The sequence below is a fragment of the Peromyscus californicus genome, unplaced genomic scaffold, assembly GCF_007827085.1.
Source record: "Peromyscus californicus insignis strain IS unplaced genomic scaffold, ASM782708v3 Scaffold_11__1_contigs__length_118956290, whole genome shotgun sequence".
In the NCBI taxonomy this organism is placed as follows: Eukaryota; Metazoa; Chordata; class Mammalia; order Rodentia; family Cricetidae; genus Peromyscus; species Peromyscus californicus.
The window spans coordinates 50,956,374-50,976,970 of NW_026294402.1; the positions used below are offsets into that span (position 1 = coordinate 50,956,374).

Sequence of the window (20,597 nt, forward strand, 5' to 3'; positions counted from 1 at the left end):
GGGGCTAGAAACTGATGGCTGTCCCAAATCCTTCTGGTAGATTAGATGAGGACTGAGAAATGACATTGGATTTCACAAGATATATATGGTGGCCTAGATAAGAATTGTAAGCTTGCGCCTCTGAAATGCATTTCAGACAGGATGGGAGAAATTGAATTCAGCGAGTATGACCCACTCTTTCTAGGGCGTTAGTGGTTGAGAGCAGTAACAAATAAAGACCTTCACCGAAAGTTAGGTAGAGACAGTGTCTTTCTCTCTCTCTCTCTCTCTCTCTCTCTCTCTCTCTTCCATTTTTTTATTTACTTATTTATTTATTTTTTCTATTATCAGCTTGATACAGTACAAATTCTTATCCTAATAGTGAAATGTTTCACTGAGGCTTGCCCAGTGATTGAGTAATACCAAAACTTAATATAAGCCACAGTCTTCCTAGGGTCCCCCCTGCTATGTAGCCTCCCTGGTTCTGTGGGTTGCAGTCTGATTGTTCTTTGCTTTATATCTAGTATCCATTTATGAGTGAGTACATACCATGTTTGTCCTGCTGGGTTTGGGTTATCTCACTCAGGATATTTTCTAGTTCCATCCATTTGCCTGCAAATTACATACTGTCATTGTTTTTCTCTGCTGAGTGGTACTCCATTGTGTATATGTACCACATTTTCTTAATCCATTCTTCAGTTGACGGGCATCTAGGTTGTTTCCAGGTTCTGGCTATTACGAATAGTGCTGCTATGAACATAGTTGAGCATGTATCTTTGTGGTATGATTAAGCATTCCTTGGGTATATGCCCAAGAGTGGTATGGCTGGGTCTTGAGGTAGATCGATTCCCAATTTTCTGAGAAACCGCCATACTGATTTCCACAGTGGTTGTACAAGTTTGCATTCCCACCAACAGTGAAGGAGTGTTCCCTTTGCTCCGCATCCTCTCCAACATTGACTGTCATTAGTGTTTTTGATCATTGCCATTCTGACAGGTGTAAGGTGGTATCTCAGTCATTTTGATTTGCATTTCTCTGATGACCAAGGATGTTGAGCATTTCTTCAAATGTCTTTCAGCCATTTGAGATTCTTCTTTTGAGAATTCTCTGTTTAGCTCTTTAGCCCGTTTTTTAATTGGATTGTTCAGTATTTTGATGTCTAGTTTCTTGAGTTCTTTATATACTTTGGACATCAGCCCTCTGTCAGATGTGGGGTTGGTGAAGGTCTTTTCCCATTCTGCAGGCTGTCTTTTTGTCTTATTGACCATGTCTTTTGCCCTACAAAAGCTTCTCAGTTTCAAGAGGTCCCATTTATTAATTGTTGTTCTCAGTGAGACAGTGTCTTTCTTTTGTTTTCTTTTGATTTAAAAATTATACAAGTACACTTTAAACAGAGTATACCAATTCCGTAGAAAGACCTGGTGATGCCAGACAGGACAGAATTGCTGAAAATCTGTCCTTAAGCAGCCAGGGGAGTGAGATCATGGGCAGGAATGGAAGGGTTGTTGGCTTTAGCTAGGAGCATGCACAGTGGACACCTGCGACTACTCCCTCACTGCCTGGCCATGGCTGTCAGGAAGGTGTGGGATTGCTGTTCTTTCCCAACCTGATGTGCATATTTTGCTGGAAGACAAATCTTTGAAACGTAGGAAGTTTTAAACGGATGACAGTTGGAGTAAGTGATGGGGAAAGCAGGAGTAGCCTCAGACAGCCAGATTAATTGAAACATTTGCAGAATAATGCCTGCTAAGACCAAATTAGATCTCAGCAGCATTTCTTTTTCTTACGTATTGACTTTATGTGTATGAGTGTTTTGAGTGCATGGATGTCAGTACACCCATGCATACTTGGTACCTGGGGAGATAAGAAGAGGGTATTGAATACCCTGGAATTAATTGGAGTTAAGCATGGTTGTGAGCCACCATGTTAGTGCTGGTAAGGAACTTGGGTCCTCTGTCAAAGCACAAGTGTTCTAAACCACTGGGCCATCTCTCCAGCCCTAGGGGCACTGCATTTTAAAGAACATGGTTAATGTTGACTTCATAGCTGCTTTTTTTAATATGTACTTGTTAAAGGACCTCAACAATCTAGAAACCTCCTGTATAAATCATTGGTATGTCTCCTAGAAAAAGTCAGAAAAGTGTCACTTCTTTCATCTACAGTTTAGTCTGCATCTGCTTTTGTTCATGGTTCCACCCCCTATAATCTGATATTTGTTCCCATAATTCCACTGAAACTGTATTCTCCCCTAAAGCTGCCTAACCTTCAGGGATCCAAGTTTAACAGAATGTTTTTAGCATGTCTATTTGTTTAACAGTGTCTTACTTGGTAGCCTGGCTGCCTTGAACTCAGAGATCCACTTGCCTTGCCTCCCAAGAGCTGGAATTAAAGGCGTCTTATTTGACCTTAACACCTTTTTTCTTGGTTGCTGCCCTATCTTCCTTAAAGTCTCCCTATCCTTTCTCTTGTAGTGTTCTCCTAATTCTTGAGTCGCCTTTCCTAATATTTCTAACACTTGCTTTTAAAAAGCTATCGTCTTGAACGTGTTCTGTGGGACCTTCCTTCCAGTGCCTTTCTTGAGACTACTTAGCAATTGTTCCCCTGGACTGCTGCCTTGCAGCTCTTGTATCGTGTGTGTGTGTGTGTGTGTGTGTGTGTGTGTGTGTGTGTGTGTGTGTGTGTGTGTCTGTGTGTCTGTGTGTGTGTGTACGTATGTCTATTATTCTTTCATACATTACACCCCAACCGCAGTTTCCCCTACCTCTACTCCTTCCAGTCTCCCCCTTCCCCTCTCCCCCAGATCTACTCCTCCTCCATTTCCCTTTAGAAAAGAACAGACCTCCCAGGGATATCAACTGAACACGGCATAACAAGTTACAATAAGACTAGGCATAAACCCTCATGTCAGGGCTGGGCAGGGCAACCCAGTAGGAGAAAAAGGGTCCCAAGAGCAGGCATAAGATTCATAGACACCCCCACTCCCACTGTTAGGAGTTTCACAAGAACACCAAGCTACACAACCGTAACATATATGCAGGGGAACTAGCTCAGACCCATACAGGCTTCATGATTGTCCCTTCAGTCTCTATAGGCCCCTATGCTTCATCGATTTAAGGGGCCATGTTCTCCTGGTATCCTCCATGCTTTCTGACTCCTACAATCCTTCCTTCCCCTCTTCTGCAGGGCTCCTCAAGCTCCACCTAATGTTTGACTGTGGATCTCTGCATCTGCTCCCATCAGTTGCTGGATGGAGCCTCTCTGATGATGATTGGGCTAGGCTCCGATCTTTGAGACTAGCAGAATATCATTAGGAATCATTTCATTGACTTTTTTTTTTCTTGCCAGTTATGTTTGATTCTATCCTAGGTCTCTGGGCCATCCACGCAGGGTCAGGCGCGGTCTCCCTCTCGTGGTGTGGACCTCAAGTTGAGCAAATCATTGGCTGGCCGCTCCCACAAGTTCTATGCAACCATTACCCCATCACATCTTGCAAGCAGGACAAACTCTAGGTCAAAGGAAAGTTTCATGGCTTGGTTGATATCCCAGTCCCTCCTCTGGAAGCCTTGCCTGGTTACAGAAGATGGCTGATTCAGGCTCTGTATCCCTCCTTCTGTATCTCAGGACATGTTTTCCAATTGTCCATAGGATATCTCCACTTAATTATGCTATAAGAATTTCAAGCTCATCATCTCATCTGTGTGTCTTCTCATCCATATACTCTATTCTGTCCATGATAGTCCTAAGTTCCTAATCACCTGCTAGAAACCTCGCAATTACCTCAGACTCTTGCTGTTTATGTTCATTCATTCATTAAGTTCTCTCCAGTCTCCACCTTTTGTGTCTCTCAGCTTTTGCTCCTCTGTTCTTTGTTCTGCTGTGTTTAATCTCCTTGTGTTGCATAGCTCTTAATTGGACTCTTTCCTCTCTTAAACCTTGTTCTTTCTGCATAGGATGATGATGTTTACCTGATCAGTGCCTATTCGTCTTCCAAGACCTCCTTTGTGAAATCAGCCTGACCACATATAGAAAATTCTGACCCTTTCCAGTGCCTCTTAGGACACTTTCTATAAACATCTATTGCAGTACTTACATTGCATTGTGATTGTTGCTGATTATCTTATGGAGTGTATATTATTTCAGAGTAATAACCAAATATTACTCTATTATCCATTTTCTTGCCTCTCTTACCTTTCCAGTACCCACCCTTAAAAAAATAAATAAATAAATAACTTACTAGCATATGCAAGTCTAAGACTCAACCATCCATCGTCTGTACTCTCCTTGTCCACTTCTTAGAAGAACTCATCAGGAATGGATTATTAGAAGGAGAATAGTATACTTGCCTAACATTTATACTTGGGCTATGGTTGTAGCTCAGAACACTTGTCTAGCATATGTGAGGATCTGTGCTTGATCTCTAATACTTCACAAAGAAATTATGTTTAAACTTACTGTACTAGATAGTCAAATGATCTAAATGTTACTCAATCTATAATCTAAGAAATTATAGCCTATATTATATTCCATAAGAGTTATTCCTATGCTCTTTAAGAAATGGCTCTTTTATGATAAGGACCAAAGTGCCTGGACAACCTCTATTCCTATTCATCTGGTCCATTACTAGTGTTTCCTCCATCACATGGGAAACACATGAAAGGTCACGTAAAAGCTAGGCTCTGTTGCATGCTCAGAGTTAAAACATGAAGCCTATGTCGGGAGGAGAGGTCATTGTTTTGGACTGAGATTAGAGTTAGTTTTGCTAGGAAATGTCTACAGGAACATCATTATATTTTATACAGATTGTGGTATTGGAAGTAATTCAAGTACTGACATGTGCTTTTGCTGGTAGGAAAGTTTGTCTTCAGCTGATAAGAGGAGTTTTTGCTGCTGTCCATACTAAACTTACATACTTCTGCCTGTTGCTCAGATTAACACACCCCGAGGGTCCATACGGCAGCACAGCCACATCTTCCACCAACAACCCAGAATTTGTGGAGGATCTCTCCCAGGGCCAGCTGCTTCAGAGTGAGTCTTCCAATGCTGCAGAAGGCAATGAGCAGAGGCATGAAGATGAGGTAAGATAAAATCTCCTGTCACTGTCCTCTGGAGCTTCCAAAGCAACAGCATACAAGGGACTGTTGAGTGAAGTGATTGCCACCTCACGTCTTAGTCTCCTGGGCTGACACTTGCCCAGTTTTCTCATACCTAGCTCTAGTTATACCTAGAGTATATCAATGGTTTCAATGACATAGAGACAAATAGAGTCTCTTTATCCTCACTCTAACTAAATGTAGCTACCTCTTATGAGATGTCCCACTGTGCTCAGGAATTGTTTTGTTGTATTATTTTTGCTTTTATTTATTGTTGTTATTGCTATTTTGATATAGGGTCTCAAGTCACCCAAGCTGCATTCGAGTAATGCAGATGTGCCCACCGTGCTCAGCCTTGACAAGTATTTGTTTTGTGAATGAATGATTTAATTAAGTAACTACTGAGAGGTCTTCATGCCGTTGTTCTTGCCCTGCAGCACAAAGTCACATGTATCAAAGGATTCAGACCACTTAATGATTCCTTCTCCCTCCCATAGGGTCCATCTTTCTCTGAATCACACAAAGATTCAGTATGGGCATGAGGAGTCATGTCCTTGTTGGACCTCCAAACTTCCTTAGAGGTGACTGATCACGTTGCACTCTTTTTATTTTAAGACAAAAAAGAATAGCATCATCGATTTTTGTCTTTTATGTGAAAAGACTAGTTTTTTCATTTACCCCTTTAGTATATTTAAAGATAATAATGAATGCTAGCAGCTTTTCATTAACTATGTAACTATGTGTTTGTTGGGGGAGTGTTGGGGGGATTTGTGTGGGTGTATGATGCTGGGGATTCATGCTAAGCACATTTCTACTGAGCTATGTCTCTAGGCTCCTTAGTAGCTTCATGTTCCTAGGTTTCCAAAAAATAAAATAAAAACTGGAACCCTAATCTCTAATACACTATTTGCCAAAAGGAGGACTATCACCATTCACATACATGAAGGAGTGCAGTACTGCAATTAGTACATAGATGCTTTTATCTCTTTTTTAACCTTGTTTACCTTCCTCTTCTCTGAAATAAGAATTCCTGTAACCATGATATATTAACTGATAGACTATGTATTTGTTAAATTATGGAGCAAAACTATGGTGTGCTTAGGTCTCATTCAGAAGGCAAGAAGAAAAGCTGTGGTAAAATATCAGTGGTACTGCAGAATTGTTTTTGTTTAAGCATTTTAAAAGTTGGTTTGATCTGATTTATCTAAACTCAGTGTATAAAGACTTATTTCTCAAAAAACAACAGCAAAAAAAGCCTTATGACTTTATAAAGCATATATCTTAAGGAACAAATCATCAGGCCAAAGAACTTGTCTTCATTTTAGATATGTTACTGATATTCCCCTGAGACCTAAATATTAATTTAAATATCTGTATGCTATTTGCTGTGGGAAATTAGCTGGTCTTTAGTATCAGTAAGGAACACTTTCATGAATTATTTTTAATCCCCATGCTGCAGCTCTTCTTTCACTTGATACTTGTGACATCTTCTTCTGGTCTCCTGTGACAGCGTCTGCTTCTCTGGCACGGTGCTGAGTGTGCTGCTGAGTTTCTCATGTAGAAATCCCTGTCAGGAAGTGTAGAGGAAGGCCAAAGCTTGCATGATCGTGGTACCCCATTCTCATCTTCTGGGATTAGCACCAAAATAGCCCTTTATATACCAAGGGTGGTGATGCATGCCTGAAATCCCAGCACTCAAGAGACTGAGGCAGTAGGATCACCATGAATTTGAGGGTACCCTGACTTACATAGTGAGTTTGAGGCCACTTGTGCTACCTAGAGAGACCCTGTTTCCAAAAATAAAATTTTTCTTTTTTCTTTTTGGTTTTTTCAAGACAGGGTTTCTCTGTTTAGTCCTTGCTGTCCTGGAACTCACTTTGTAGACCAGGCAGCCTAGAACTCAGAGATTCTCCTGCCTCTGCCTCCCAAGTGCTAGGATTAAAGGTGAGCACCACCACCATCTGGCTCCAAAAATAAAATTTTAATAGCCCTTAATTTCCCTAGTTTGTAGTATGATGCCTTAAAGCAGTGGTTTTCAACCTTCCTAATCCTGCGACCCTTTAACACAACTCCTCATGTCATGGTGACCCCCAACTATAAGTTTATTTTCGTTGTTATTTCATAACTGTAGTTTTGCTACTGTTATGAATTGTAATACAAATATCTGCTATGCAGGATATCGGATATGCAACCCCTGTGAATGTGTACTTTGACCTCCAGAGGGGTCTCGACCCACAGATTTAGAACTGCTGCCTTAAAGGGTCTATAGTTGAAGCATCTGAAACTCTTAGCATTGCAGTCTTTTGTACCTGACTGATCTGGGGAGCTCTGAACATCCAGGGCTTTACAGGAAAATGCATCTCGGATCCTCTTTGGTGTTGGTGTTTGTTATTATTGTTGATGGGTTACTTGAGTGATTATTGTTTGGTTTTTGTTTTTCGTTTTGCTTTGTCTTATAGCAAAGAAGTAAACGAGGAGGTTGGTCCAAAGGGAGAAAAAGGAAGAAACCTCTCCGAGACAGCAACGCACCCAAGTCCCCCCTTACAGGATATGTTCGATTCATGAATGAGCGTAGGGAACAGCTTCGAGCAAAGAGACCAGAGGTCCCATTTCCAGAAATCACAAGGATGTTGGGCAATGAGTGGAGTAAACTGCCTCCTGAGGAAAAACAGGTGATGGTTCTTGCTTCTGGTCCTTTGCTTGTTTTATTATATCTCAAAAATGATTTGGAGGCTGGAAAGATGGCTCAGTGGTTAAACTCACTCACTGTTCCTACAAACAATTGGAGTTCATTTCCCAGATCCCATGTCAGATGGCTGACAACTGCCTGTAACTTCAGCTTCAACTGATCTGACACCCTCTTTTGGCCTCTACAGGCACCTACATAGATGTGACATGCCTCGTGTGGTGTGTGTGTGTGTGTGTGTGTGTGTGTGTGTGTGTGTGTGTGTGGTGTGTAAAATATAACATATGATATAAATATTTCTAAAAGATTTCTATCAGAAAAGCAAAGGAGATGGACAGTTAATTCTTCAGTTGTTTCGCAGTTCTCACTCACGGGGGCTGAGGCAGAAAGAGCACAAGTTCAAGGCCATCAGGGCTACAGAATGAACTTAAGGCTAACCCAAGCAACTTAGCTAGAGACCATCTTAAAGTAAAGAAAAATACAGAAAGGGTTTGAGTGGGTAACAGAGCAGAGCACTTGTTCCCTTACACGGGGTTCTGGGTTCAGTCTCCAGGACTGCAAGAGGAAAGTGAGGAAAAGACCCTGTTATAAGAAGATGTGGAGACCTGGAGTAGTAAAGCAGGCTATCCAGTGCCATGCACTTAGCTAGTACCATATCATAAGAAGAATTCAGGACTGCTGGCCTTGTGTACTGGGGTTGAGAGCATGTACCCTAAAATCGATGTCGTAGTTTCAGACATTTGCAAATGCAGTTAACTAAGGAGAGGTCAAACTGGTTCAGATTGGCCCTGCTCCAATGATGTGTTCATAGAAGGAGAGGAAGAAGACAGGTACCCATGGAGAGGGGCATATAAAGAAGGAGGCAGAAACAGGAACAGCAAAACCACCAGAAACTCAATGGGGAAGGAAAAGAAGACCAGAATAGCAGGATCCTTGCAGCCTCTTCTCTCTAGCACAGTGAATAGAAGCTGTCCCAAGATTTGTTGGAGGGTTGGGAGTGGAAAGGACTCTAGAATCCACCCCCAACCAAAGCAACTACATTTTATTTGATGTGTATACTGAGTTCACAGAAGAATGTTTTGAAAAGTGGTTCAATATTAAGAAATTAAGAAATCTATCAAAGTAATGCATTCCATTGAGCTAAATGAAAGTCATGAATAAAAATGAGGGAAAAAAATCATTTGCCAAAATTCTTCAATTCACATAAGAATTTTATTTAACAAAAAGATCTTATTGCTTTACCAATTGTTTAACTAGAGTTCTAGCAAATTTAACCACTGTAGAAAATAAAGCAGAACTACTTGATCTCTCTCCTCTAAGACGGAAACTAACTGTGTTGCCAAGCTGAAAGGAGAGTTCCTTTGTTAGAATGATTGGAGGGGAATTACGCACAAGATAGCCATGCACTGGGTGAAAGGCCACTGCAGCAAAGGGATGATGGTGACTGGGGCTGATGGGCTTTGCGTTAAAAGCCCCCACTTCCCGGCATCTGAAAGATCTATATTTCCTTTATGTCTTAAACTCTTTTATGGCTTGCACTCTTGAAAATGGATTCCAGAAAGACTAAAACCAAATTGAAAAATACTGTCTTGGGAATTAATTGAATTCAAAATTTTTCAAAGAGATAAGATTAAATTTCAATTTCAAGCTTTGTGTTTGTGGTAAGCAAGCTAATAGAAAGCAGTTTATAACAAGGGGTCATCAGCTGGACATGCCAGGTCATTATTTTCTTTATCTTTATTTCAAAAGTGAATGCATGCTTGAGGTTTATTTTTCCTGCTGTTAGCAAGTGTGCAAACAAAAAGCTGAAGTAACAGTAGTTGTCTAATGATAACATTGTCTGCTGATTAGGAAGGGTTTTGTATGTGTTTGATCAACTTTTAACTTTGAAATAATTTCAAATGCCAAAAAGTTACAAGCATAAAAATAGTACAAAGTACATCCAGAAATCCTAAACCAGCTTCTCCTATTGCTGACACATTGTGTCCCTTTCTCCATTCACATGTTTGGTCTTTAATACACACACACACAAAAATTTTTCCCCCAAATTATTTAAAGGTAAGTTACATATATCCTGCCTCTTTATCTCCAGAATACTTTCATATTTCCTAACAGAGATCCTCTGTTACATAACTGATAAAGTCGTCAAGTTCATAATTTCATGCTAATATAATGCTGTACTCTGCACCCAGACACTGAAGTCAACAGCATCCCTTCATACAGGTTTTACGCTAATACCAAACTGTGTTTTAGTCACGTATTTGTAATTCTCTTCAGGCTGTTTTGCACAGCATTGCTTTGTCTTTGTAAGTTATTCCTTGATGTTATTCGAGAATATGAACCCTCTGTCTCCCCAAACCTGACCCCTCCTTCCCACCTACCCCCAATGTGCCTTTTTGTTTGTTTTTACTTTTGGAAACATTCTTCATTTTCTGTTGGTCTGGTATTTCCTGATGAATAGATTGATGTTCTGAATTCTTGTTCAGAATAGATGATAAGATGCTCAGAGCATCATATACGCAGGCATACCATGTCCTTTATTATTTATTTGTAATGCTAATTTTTTTGGCTTGGTAATTTTTTCCTTATAATTCATTAGCAATGTATGGAGAGATATTTTAAAGATATGTGTAATTTGTTTCACAAAAAAAAAAATTCCATAATACTGATATCACGTGCCTTTTAACCCCAGCACTCAGGCAGGTAGATCTCTTAAAAGTTCAAGATCGTCTATGTAGTGAGTTCCAAGCCAGCCAGGGATACACAGTGAGACCTTGTCTCAAGAAAGAAAAGAAAAGGAGAAAGATCTATATGATCTGAAGAGAAACCAGAGCCAGGCATGGTAGCACATGCCTTTAATTCCAGCACTTGGGAGGCAGAGGCAGGAGGATCTCTGTGTGTTCAAGACCAGTTTGGATTACATAATGAGTTTCAGAACACTCAGGTCTATGTAAAAAGACCCTGTCTTAAGAAAAAAACAGAAAAGAAAGAAAAAGAAAAAATTCCCCTAGACTTAATATCTATAGATAAGTTTCACCTTATTTAATCTTTATCATTATGTTTACAAAGTGATAATTTTCCCACCCCGATACCGCACACAGTTACCAGTTGGCCCTAAGCTTTCTGGTCTATGAGGGAACTTACTCTTCTCTCCTCTTGAACACTTGCTTACATTCTGTTTGTTACTGGTATGATCATAAATAATTCATATCATAAAGTTTATTTATAGTATAAATGTCTTTTTCCAGCAGTTTATAATTTATTGCCATACTTATTTGTTCCTTAAATTGTCCCAGATTTGGCCAATCCCTTATATCTGCTGTGGGGGGCAAGATTTTTAATATAACCTCTAACTCTGGTTTGTTCACTTATAGACAGCACCTTTTGTACTTTCTTGTACCTAATTTGATGAATGAAATGGACAAGGCATTAAGCAAAACAATTCTGGAGATCAATGGACTTGTTTAAATAATTAATAGCACAAAATGATCAAAGAATAGTGCTAAAGCTCTCTTAGAGTGGTCTCTTTTAGGCCCATGGGATGAGATCATTCTTTTCATGTTCTCCAGCTTTAGTGTTCCACTCATCTGGCTTTTAAGAAGGCCAATGGATGTATGAGATCATTCCCTCAAAATGAGTGGAGAGTAGAGAAACACACTAATATTCCTTCCCTTCCCCTGGGAACATGTGCCTATATGGGGTTCAAACCTCTGAAGAACTCTAGTGGCCCTGTGAAATTCTATCTATAAGGCTAGGGAGATGGTTGACTGTAATCTTCATTAATGTTTTATGATGGTACTCTGAATAGAACTTACCTTCATTAAACTAGGAAAGGCAATGCACAGTCTAGAAAGTCAATCACTCGTTTATTTATTCTCTAAATGATGTGTGTGTTTGTTTGTTTCTTTGTTTGTTTGTTCAGTGTGTATATGTACATGTGCAGAGGTCAGGACAACTTTCAGATACCAGTTCTCTCCATCAAGCAGGGATCAAAGTGAAGCTGCCAGGGATGGTAGCAGGCACCTTTACCTACTGAGCCACCTCACTAACCCTTGTTTATTTTATGATTGAAAGATTTTATTCTGTACCTATGTCTGCTTTCAGGTTCTCCTACAGCATAGTTACTGTATACTTTTTTTCGTGTTTTAATTGTACTCTTTTCTTTTAAAAGCTAGTTGATATTTCACCTAACATCTCAGTTTCTTGAAAGCAATCTCACACTTCTTTCCTAGCGCTACCTTGATGAAGCAGACAGAGATAAGGAGCGGTACATGAAGGAACTGGAGCAGTATCAGAAGACCGAGGCCTACAAGGTCTTCAGTAGGAAAACCCAGGACCGTCAGAAAGGCAAATCTCATAGGCAAGGTATCAGAACCAAGTGCAGTTTGTCATACATGGTGGAATGTTATGAATCCAACTATTAAGGTGCCAAATATGAAAGATGTGTTTCTGTCATTTCTTTATTGTCCTATATTCACTTACAGATGTCACCCTAGAATTGTACCAAAATCACATCATTCTCCTTTTGACATTTAGATTGGTTTTCTGTATCTAAGATCAACAATCTGGCTCATGCACCAAAACTATTATTACCTACCTACCTTTCTTTGTCTCATTTCCAAGTTAGGCATTTCTCTACCTTTAAACAGGTCTCCTAAGCCATGTAACTAACTTGCCCTAACATTTCTAAGCCTTTTCTGTGCTATTCCTATTGGCCTCCATGATCCTCTTCATTCAGTAGTTTACTCATGCATAAATTCAAAATGAGATCTATTGAGCTGCTTCTGTTAAAGTACCAGACTCTCTTCTAGGCATTGAGGGGTGATAGTGAATGAGATGGCATCTCTGTCTTCCCGGGATCTTTTTTCTCTGTTGAAATGGTACATCACATTCTCACAAGTCTTACTCCAGTTCCCCTCTCCAGGAAACACTGCCAAAGGCACACCACCCACACTGGTCTGCCATCCCTTAGCCATAGCAGCTTCTCCACACTTGCACATCTAGGCTGCTAAAACCTTTGGCACGTGTTTCCTACCTCCTCTCACACCCTGTTCTCTCAAAGGTAAGAACTGTCTGCTGTTCCCTTGTGCCTCGTTGTGTGATCTGTAGGTGTGGGGTTCCATTTAACTGTGGTTGACTAACAGTTAATAACGTCATGAATGAAAACATCAGACGTTGTGAAAGTCCACAGGTACCAGCAAGGTTTGTGGTTGGCAAAGTCATATACTTGGGTTTTGCTATTGTTTTCTTTTTCAGTTTAATGTTTTCTTTATTCTTTCATATTTTTAGATGCAGCCCGACAGACCACTCACGATCACGAGGTAATTAGCCTTCTTTTTGTATTCATATATATATTTAAAATCATGTTGCTGTTCAAAATGCTGTTACTTTTTTTTTTCATGAATGGTACAGAGGTTTTTTTTTTTAATCTCATAATTCAGACTGAGTTGCTTTGGCTCAGGGATTTTTAACATATGGTAGACACTTATGTCATGAATCTGCCTTTGAACTACAGTCCCTAACCCCAATCTGTTCCTGTAGTCTGAGAATTTTATTAGTTTTAAATGCCAAGAAATGGTTGGAATTCAGAGTAAGACAGAAATGGAAGCCAGCTAGAGACTGCAACTTGGCCGTAGTTTATCATCAACAAATGCTGTCGTCCCACTTTAGAAAGGTGTTATTTGGGAACTCCAGCATTTGATTAAAACGATCCTCAGCTCGTCAGTAGCAGCACACAGTGTGACTGAAGCTCAGTCCCTGAACCTCCTTTCCCGTCTCATCTCACTAGCCTGTGCTTATTGTTGGCCTCCTCCCTCAGGGTTGCTGCAGCCCCAACAGTAGGACTTAAGCCTGTATGTGTGTGTGTGTCCAACACACAGGCTTATATGTTTGCCTGTGCTGCTTTTACATGCTTCCGATATAGATGTTAAGTATATGGTTATAAAAAAATAAAATCTGTGGTCATTCCATGCTTTAAAATGTCAAGGGACTCATCTTTACTCACCAAATCATAAGCAAATGCAGCAATCAGGGTCTTCTGATTAGTCCCAACTTCTCATTTCCAACACCTTAAATTTATTGGCTGCCACCATCTTCCAAGTGCTGCTCTCCCTGCCTTGTGTCTGTATTCCTATTGTTCTTTTCACAGGGTAACCTCCTTCCTCATACATTCTTCTCTCCATCTTCCTGTTTCTGCTTCTCAAAGCTGAAATCATCCTTCAACCCTATTAAGTTCCATTTCCTTCTCAGCTCCTTTTATTTCTTCTAGCTGGCTTTAACCTTCAAAGTTGCTGTACCTCTCCCATATGGTTAGCTGAGCTGGCCTGGTCTAGACTCTTGAAAGCACTTCGGTTGTTCACATTATGGATTATGTATGATCTCCCTGAGAGGGCATACCTGATCTATTTTCTACCTTTCTCTCCAATCCCTTGCCACCTAGCATGATGCTCTTGCATGGAGAAGGTATTCTATAAAAACTTGTTTTCCTATAAGAATCGAAAGGTGACTGAAAAGCAGTGAGAATTTAAACAAAATGGTCTTCAAGCTAGGAGATGGCTCAGTCTGTAAGCATGACTTCCTATGCAAGCATGAGGACCTGGGCAGATCCCCAGCACCCGTATGTATCAAAAACTGTGTACAGTGGTACATGCTTGTAATACTAGCTCTGGGGAGCTAGAGGTGGGTAGATCTCTGGGTAATGGTAGCCACCCAGCCTAACCTAATTGGCAAGTTCCAAGCCAAAGAGAGACTCCATCTCAAAAAACTATAGTGACTGGCTCACTCTTAAGGATGACACCCAAAGTTGGCCTCTGATGTTCACATGTGCTATGGTATTTGGAATATTTCAGCAGATGTATGAGTGAGTTAATAAAAAAAAATGTGTCTTATATAATACCCAAATCATCATGAATTCTAAATACATACTTAGTTCTCTTACAAGGAGTGTAATAGGCTTCTAATAGAACAGACTTCCAGTCCGTCTTCCGATACTAAGACCTCAGACATATTCTCAGCTGCCTACCCCATTTTGCCAGTGTGGGGGTGACTTGCCTAGGATAAGAGAGTTTATTCAACTTGTTAGAGGAGGCTGGAGAGATGGCTTAGCAGTAAGCAGCACCGGCTGCTCTTGCAGAGGAACTGGCTTCAATTCCCAGCACCCACATGGCAGCTCACAATTGTCTGTAACTCCAGTCCCAGGAAAGCCCTCTTCTGGCCTCTGTAGGACCCAGGCATACGCGTGATACATGGCCATACATACAAGCGAAACACCCATACACATAAAAATAAACCAAACTTAAAAGAATAAAAAGTTAAGTTGGAGGCAATAGAGTAGCTTCCTGCATCCCAGTTAGCCACTATTGGCAACACAGTGCCATGCTACATGGAAAAACTGGGCACTGTTGAAAGTAAACCTGAGATGTCAGCCAGAACCTAGTGAAGACAGATTTACCGGTTTCCATATAATAAAGAAGCTAGTTTTATTTCTAAATTGACTGAGATTCCCTAAGTCATTGTTGCCTGGACAGAAGCAGCAGAGTGCATCTGAGAGCTGACAAATGCTGGAAGCCGTTCTGCGTAGCAGAAGGCACTGCATCCTGGCTCATGATAATAAGAATGGTCCTCAAGTAAAAAGACACTTGAGAGATGCATGGCATACTCTCTGTAGTTCTGGCCCTGAGCCTTGCCCTAAATCACAGGCTGAAATAGATTACATTCAGAGAGTCCTCTGTTCTTTTTCCTTCCAGTCAGTGAGTGTACAGAATGGAAATCCAAAGTGAAGAATATTCTTGTCTTCTCAGATCAAAAACCAGCCCACTGCTGGGTGGTGGTGGCACATGCCTTTAATCCCAGCATTCGGGAGGCAAAGGCAGGCGGATCTCTGAGTTCATAGCCAGCCTGGTCTACAGAGCAAGTTCTAGCAAAGAAACCCTGTCTTGACAAACTGAAGAGGAGAAAAAGCCCACTAGGTGCAAGAGTCAGTCAGTGAGCTGTACTCTCTAGAAAGTGTCTTCATCTCATATGAAGACTAAGCTAGAAACAATAATTTTGTTTAATTTGTGAAAAATGACAAAATGACACTCAGCCTGAACAAATTAGACCCTTTCAATGAGGAGGTAATCAAATCCTTATGACTTAATCCCTTGAGCAATCCTTAGAGCACTTAAGCATATCCAAGCCCCCAGGAGGAGCCTCTCTGTGCCGAGTAATGTACTCAGTAATGGAGGAGTGCTGGTGGTTTTTATTACCGCTCTTCCTTTAAGTAGAATGTCTCTGTTGCGTTCAGAGACTGAACAGTTTCGTTCAATTGCTTTAATGTTTCTTATTTTGTACTCTAAGAATCTGTACCAAGGGGCAGTGTATATTGTACCTGGCTGCTGCTAGCCTCTGCCCTTACATAATGGGTTGGGTTTGGACTGTTCTGACAAAGAATGGAATGGAATTACCATTCTGAGGAGAGTAAAGGCCTTGAGAAAGGCCCTTTGTGCCATGTTCATGGTAGCCAAGCAACCCCTTATCATTCTGAAGAGCAAATGCTGGGACTCATGGTCACTGTGCAACTGAGTAGGAAGCTGAACAAGGTAAGAGAACTGAAGTTACAAGGCTCTGTCCTAAGTCACTGGTAGATTTAGGATTGGACCTGTGGTACTGTATGCATGTTGGGATTTTGTGTCATGAGTTTCCTGTCACAACTGGGTAATAAAGTTAAAGCATACAGTAATCCTGCAGTCTATAGACAGCTACTGGAAATGTGGCTAAGATCCCTTTCAGAACCAGTCTCTCTTGCCCGTACATTAATTAGTTCTCAGCGAAATCTACTAGGTAGGAACTGTCTTGGGGGAGAGGTGTGCATGTCAAATTGTGGTACTTTTGATGGTAATCCTGCTGTTTATTTTTTAATTGTCTAGAAAAAGTTGTTTTCCTCCATTAGAAAAACAAAAGAATGTGGTAAAATTAAGCACTCTGAAATGAAATGTTCCTCAAGTAAACATAATACTTTTTCAGATTTCCATCCATTGTTTTAGAGCGATCTCACAAGTGCTGTGATTATGCATATGAACCACTAGATTCCCATCTTAAATGCCTATCTTGATCTGTTCCGATCAGTAGGCAGTTCCTCCAGTCTGCCCCCTTCCTAAGTAAACACAGTGGGAGACAGGATCCCTGCTCTCAAGTTTCCTCACAGCTGAGCTGCTTAGCTTTTCTACTGAGCATCAAGTCTTTTTTTTTTTTTTTTTTTTTTAAATTCAAAGATAAAAGGTAAGCCGGGCGTGGTGGCGCACGCCTTCAATCCCAGCACTCAGGATTGAATTCAATCTCAGCAGAGCCAGGTGGATCTCTGTGAGTTCGAGGCCAGCCTGGGCTACCAAGTGAGTTCCAGGAAAGGCTCAAAGCTACACAGAGAAACCCTGTCTCAAAAAAACCAAAAACAAAAACAAAAGCAAAAAAAGATAAAAGGTAGTGGTAAGAAGTAGAAACAATTTTTTTTTCCAGTGTTTTTTTAGACATGTTGTAAAGCCTCAGCTGGCCTGGAACTCATAGAAATCCACCACAGCCACCATGCCTGGCAAAAGGATACATTTTATCCTTTATTTTATACATTTTATATCTTACCTTAACATGTTTTTAAAGGAATGAATTCTGAGTTATTTTCTTTACTGCTTTTTTTTTTTTTTTTTTTTTTTTTGGTTTTTCGAGACAGGGTTTCTCTGTGTAGCTTTGCGCCTTTCCTGGAACTCACTTTGGAGACCAGGCTGGCCTCGAACTCACAGAGATCCGCCTGCCTCTGCCTCCCGAGTGCTGGGATTAAAGGCGTGCGCCACCACCGCCCGGGCTCTTTACTGCTTTCTTATTGAGAGGTTTTGGAATCTTCAGATTTCACAATAGTTTCCTTACTTCCTGCTCTCTTTTTATGTTGTACAAGATTTTGAATATAAAACACCTATAGCTTATATTTATTATACCTTCAACTTCAAATTCATTACAGAAATGTCAGCCATAGAAAGTTGAAATATTGGCTCTGTTCTTTTTGTTACTGTTGTTATTTTTTAATTATTTATTTATTTTTATTTCATGGACATTGGTATTTTGCCTACAGGTATGTATGTCTGTGTGAGGATGTGAGATCCCCTGAACAGGAGTTAACAGACAGTTGTGAGCTGCCATGTGGGTGCTGGGAATTGAACCTGGGCCCTCTGGAAGAGTAGCCAGTGCTCTTAACCACTGAGCCATCTCTCTAGCCCCTTGGCTCTACTCCTAAAGCTCATGGTTGGAAATATTTTACAGTAGTTAGTGATACTTTTTATCTAATGGTTTATTAATTAGGGCTTTGTTATTCTTCTCTGTCTCATAGAATCCTTAGATTTCTTATTTGTAGAGCCTGGTTATTTCTGGCTTCTTGGGTTGGTTTGTTTTTCTTATGTCTGAAGAAAAGTCTACAAGAGCCCCAAAAAGTCTACTGCCCCTTCATAAATAGATAGAAGTACCAGCAGAATGGCATTATTATTGTTCGTTGCTGGCAAATCTCTGCTTAGAATTCCTATTCTCCACTCTGCAAATTTTGATTGTATACTTCCTTCTCAGATAGTGCTATAATGCGCAACCAACAGGAAACAACTACAATACCTTTTTCAATTCCTGACCCAGCCACATTCACAACTCTCATCTGTAGACTATTCAAAGTACAGTGCTAAGAAAGGGTTTCTGTGGTCTTCACTAGTGAAATGCATGTTGGTTTGTTTTTAAGTCTTTTACTGCCTAGCAGTTGGATACTGAAGAGATCTGATACTAACTGCTGCAGCTCTGTGAAGTTCCATTCCAATGAGAGACTATATCCCCTCCCCGGCTCTCGTAGTCTGATTCCTGCTGACCAACTGTTTCTCTAAGGAAGACATGATCCTTGTGCCTTGGGCACTATTATTCATTTAACTTCTAAGGACTAACTTTTGTTCTTGATTCATAGAAAGAAACAGAGGTAAAGGAACGCTCTGTTTTTGACATCCCTATATTTACAGAAGAATTCCTGAACCACAGCAAAGGTGATTACTGCAGTGTTTTTTTGTGTTCCTTGGGTCTTTGACAGGGGATTTAGCTCTCAGGAGTTCATTGCTCAAAAGCACTGGCTCATAGCCCTCCTTAGGACTGGAGAGGACTCTACTGCAAAGAATGTCTGTTATTTCACCTTGTGACTGGTGAGGGAAAGCGAGGCCAGTGCAGCCAAAGTTACTTGGTTTTGGGATCAAAAGAAATAAATACAAATCACTAATGCAGTGGCTTTAGTTAGGTAGCCTAGAACGTTCTATACAAATGAAAGTTTACATGGGAGTCCAGAATACACAGTAAGAAATTGCAAAATTGGGGGGTGGAGAGACGGCTTAGTGGTTAAAAGCACTGGCTGTTCTTCCAGAGGATCCAGGTTCCAGTCTCAGCACTCACATGGCAATTTGGTTTTTGTTTTTGTTAATTTGGTTTTTGTTTTTGTTTTCGTTTTTTATTTGTTTTGTTTTTGTTTTTTAGTTTTTCAAGACACGGTTTTTCTGTATAGCCCTGGCTGTCCTGGAACTTACTCTGTAGACCAATCTGGCCTCAAATTCAGAGATCCACCTGCCTCTGCCTCCTGAGTGCTGAGATTAAAGGTGTGTGTCACCACCACCCAACTTTTTTGTTTTTTTTTTTTGTTTTTGGCAATTTGTAATTCCAGTTTCAGGGGATCTAATGCATTTATCCTGGCCTCTGTGGGCACCAAGCATTCATGGTGCATAGATATACATACAGGCAAAATACCCACACACATAAAATAAAAATAAATAACTACTTTTTAAAAAGAAAGAAAAAGAAAAGAAATTACAAAGCTGATCCCATTGCAGGAAAGATGGATATCCATAGCTATGCTTAGCCAGTCTTCTTGGATACCTCTGTGAAGCCCTTCAGGCTTCTCACTGCACAATTTTAAAAAGCAAAATCTAACAAAATGCTGGGAATTGCCACTGTTTGTTGCAGTCTTGCGTATAGAATGTGTTGCTTTAAGAATTAAAATAGCTCGGGGGAGCCAGGCATTTCATTGCTGAAATTGCTATCTGGAGTGTCATAAAGAGAATTGGGAGATGGGGGTTGGGGGATCTAGTGAGAGACAGCTAAGCAGAACTTCCTTAGGAGGGTTCCTGGGTCTCCTCAGAGGCGCCTTCTCTTACCACATGTGTTCTGGGGGGCATGTGTCCTCAGCTCGTGAAGCAGAGCTCCGCCAGCTTCGCAAATCCAACATGGAGTTTGAAGAAAGGAATGCAGCCCTACAGAAGCATGTGGAGAGCATGCGCACAGCAGTAGAGAAGCTGGAGGTGGATGTGATTCAGGAGCGGAGCCGTAACACTGTCCTTCAGCAGCACCTAGAGACCCTGCGACAGATGTTGACCAGCAGCTTTGCCAGCATGCCCTTGCCTGGTAACGGCATCCTCTCCATACACTATCAGTGGTAGGGAGAGTGGGTCGGGTGGGGATGGGATGCTGTTCATGTAAGTAATGTGGAGAAGCTGAAATGTCTCTTAAGAGGAAGAGGGGGAGGGGGAAGTGTCCCATCAAGACTTTCTCTCATCCCCAACCCCCAGACAGGATTTCTCAGTGTAACAGCCCTGGCTGTTCTGGAACTGACTCTCTAGACCAGGCTGGCCTCAAACTCAGAGATCTGCCTGCCTCTGCCTCGCAAGCATCAGTGGGAGCTAGACATGGTAGTCCACACCTTTAATCCTAATACTTGGGAGGCAGAAGCAGGAGGATCTCTATGAGTTCGAAGCCAGCCTGGTCTACATAGTAAGACCCTGTCTTTTAAAAAAAAAAAAAAATTTTCAATG

The 20,597-nt window shown here is 40.9% G+C and overlaps 1 protein-coding gene and 1 long non-coding RNA gene across 2 annotated transcripts in view; one reads left to right on the forward strand and one right to left on the reverse strand.

The window, feature by feature from the left end:
• Hmg20a (high mobility group 20A) overlaps nucleotides 1-20,597 on the forward strand; it is an 80,945-nt gene that overhangs the window by 51,849 nt on the left and 8,499 nt on the right. The window contains exons 3-8 of the mRNA XM_052761201.1: nucleotides 4,907-5,054; nucleotides 7,529-7,741; nucleotides 11,988-12,120; nucleotides 13,045-13,076; nucleotides 18,716-18,791; nucleotides 19,975-20,190. Of these exons, the coding sequence (XP_052617161.1) occupies nucleotides 4,907-5,054; nucleotides 7,529-7,741; nucleotides 11,988-12,120; nucleotides 13,045-13,076; nucleotides 18,716-18,791; nucleotides 19,975-20,190 (818 nt within the window). The remainder of the gene's footprint in view (nucleotides 1-4,906; nucleotides 5,055-7,528; nucleotides 7,742-11,987; nucleotides 12,121-13,044; nucleotides 13,077-18,715; nucleotides 18,792-19,974; nucleotides 20,191-20,597) is intronic.
• On the reverse strand, nucleotides 17,758-18,709 carry LOC128124663 (uncharacterized). Its single transcript, XR_008222931.1, has 2 exons — nucleotides 17,975-18,709; nucleotides 17,758-17,939 (listed from the first exon to the last, which is right to left on the reverse strand). It is a non-coding gene; the product is annotated as an uncharacterized LOC128124663 (long non-coding RNA).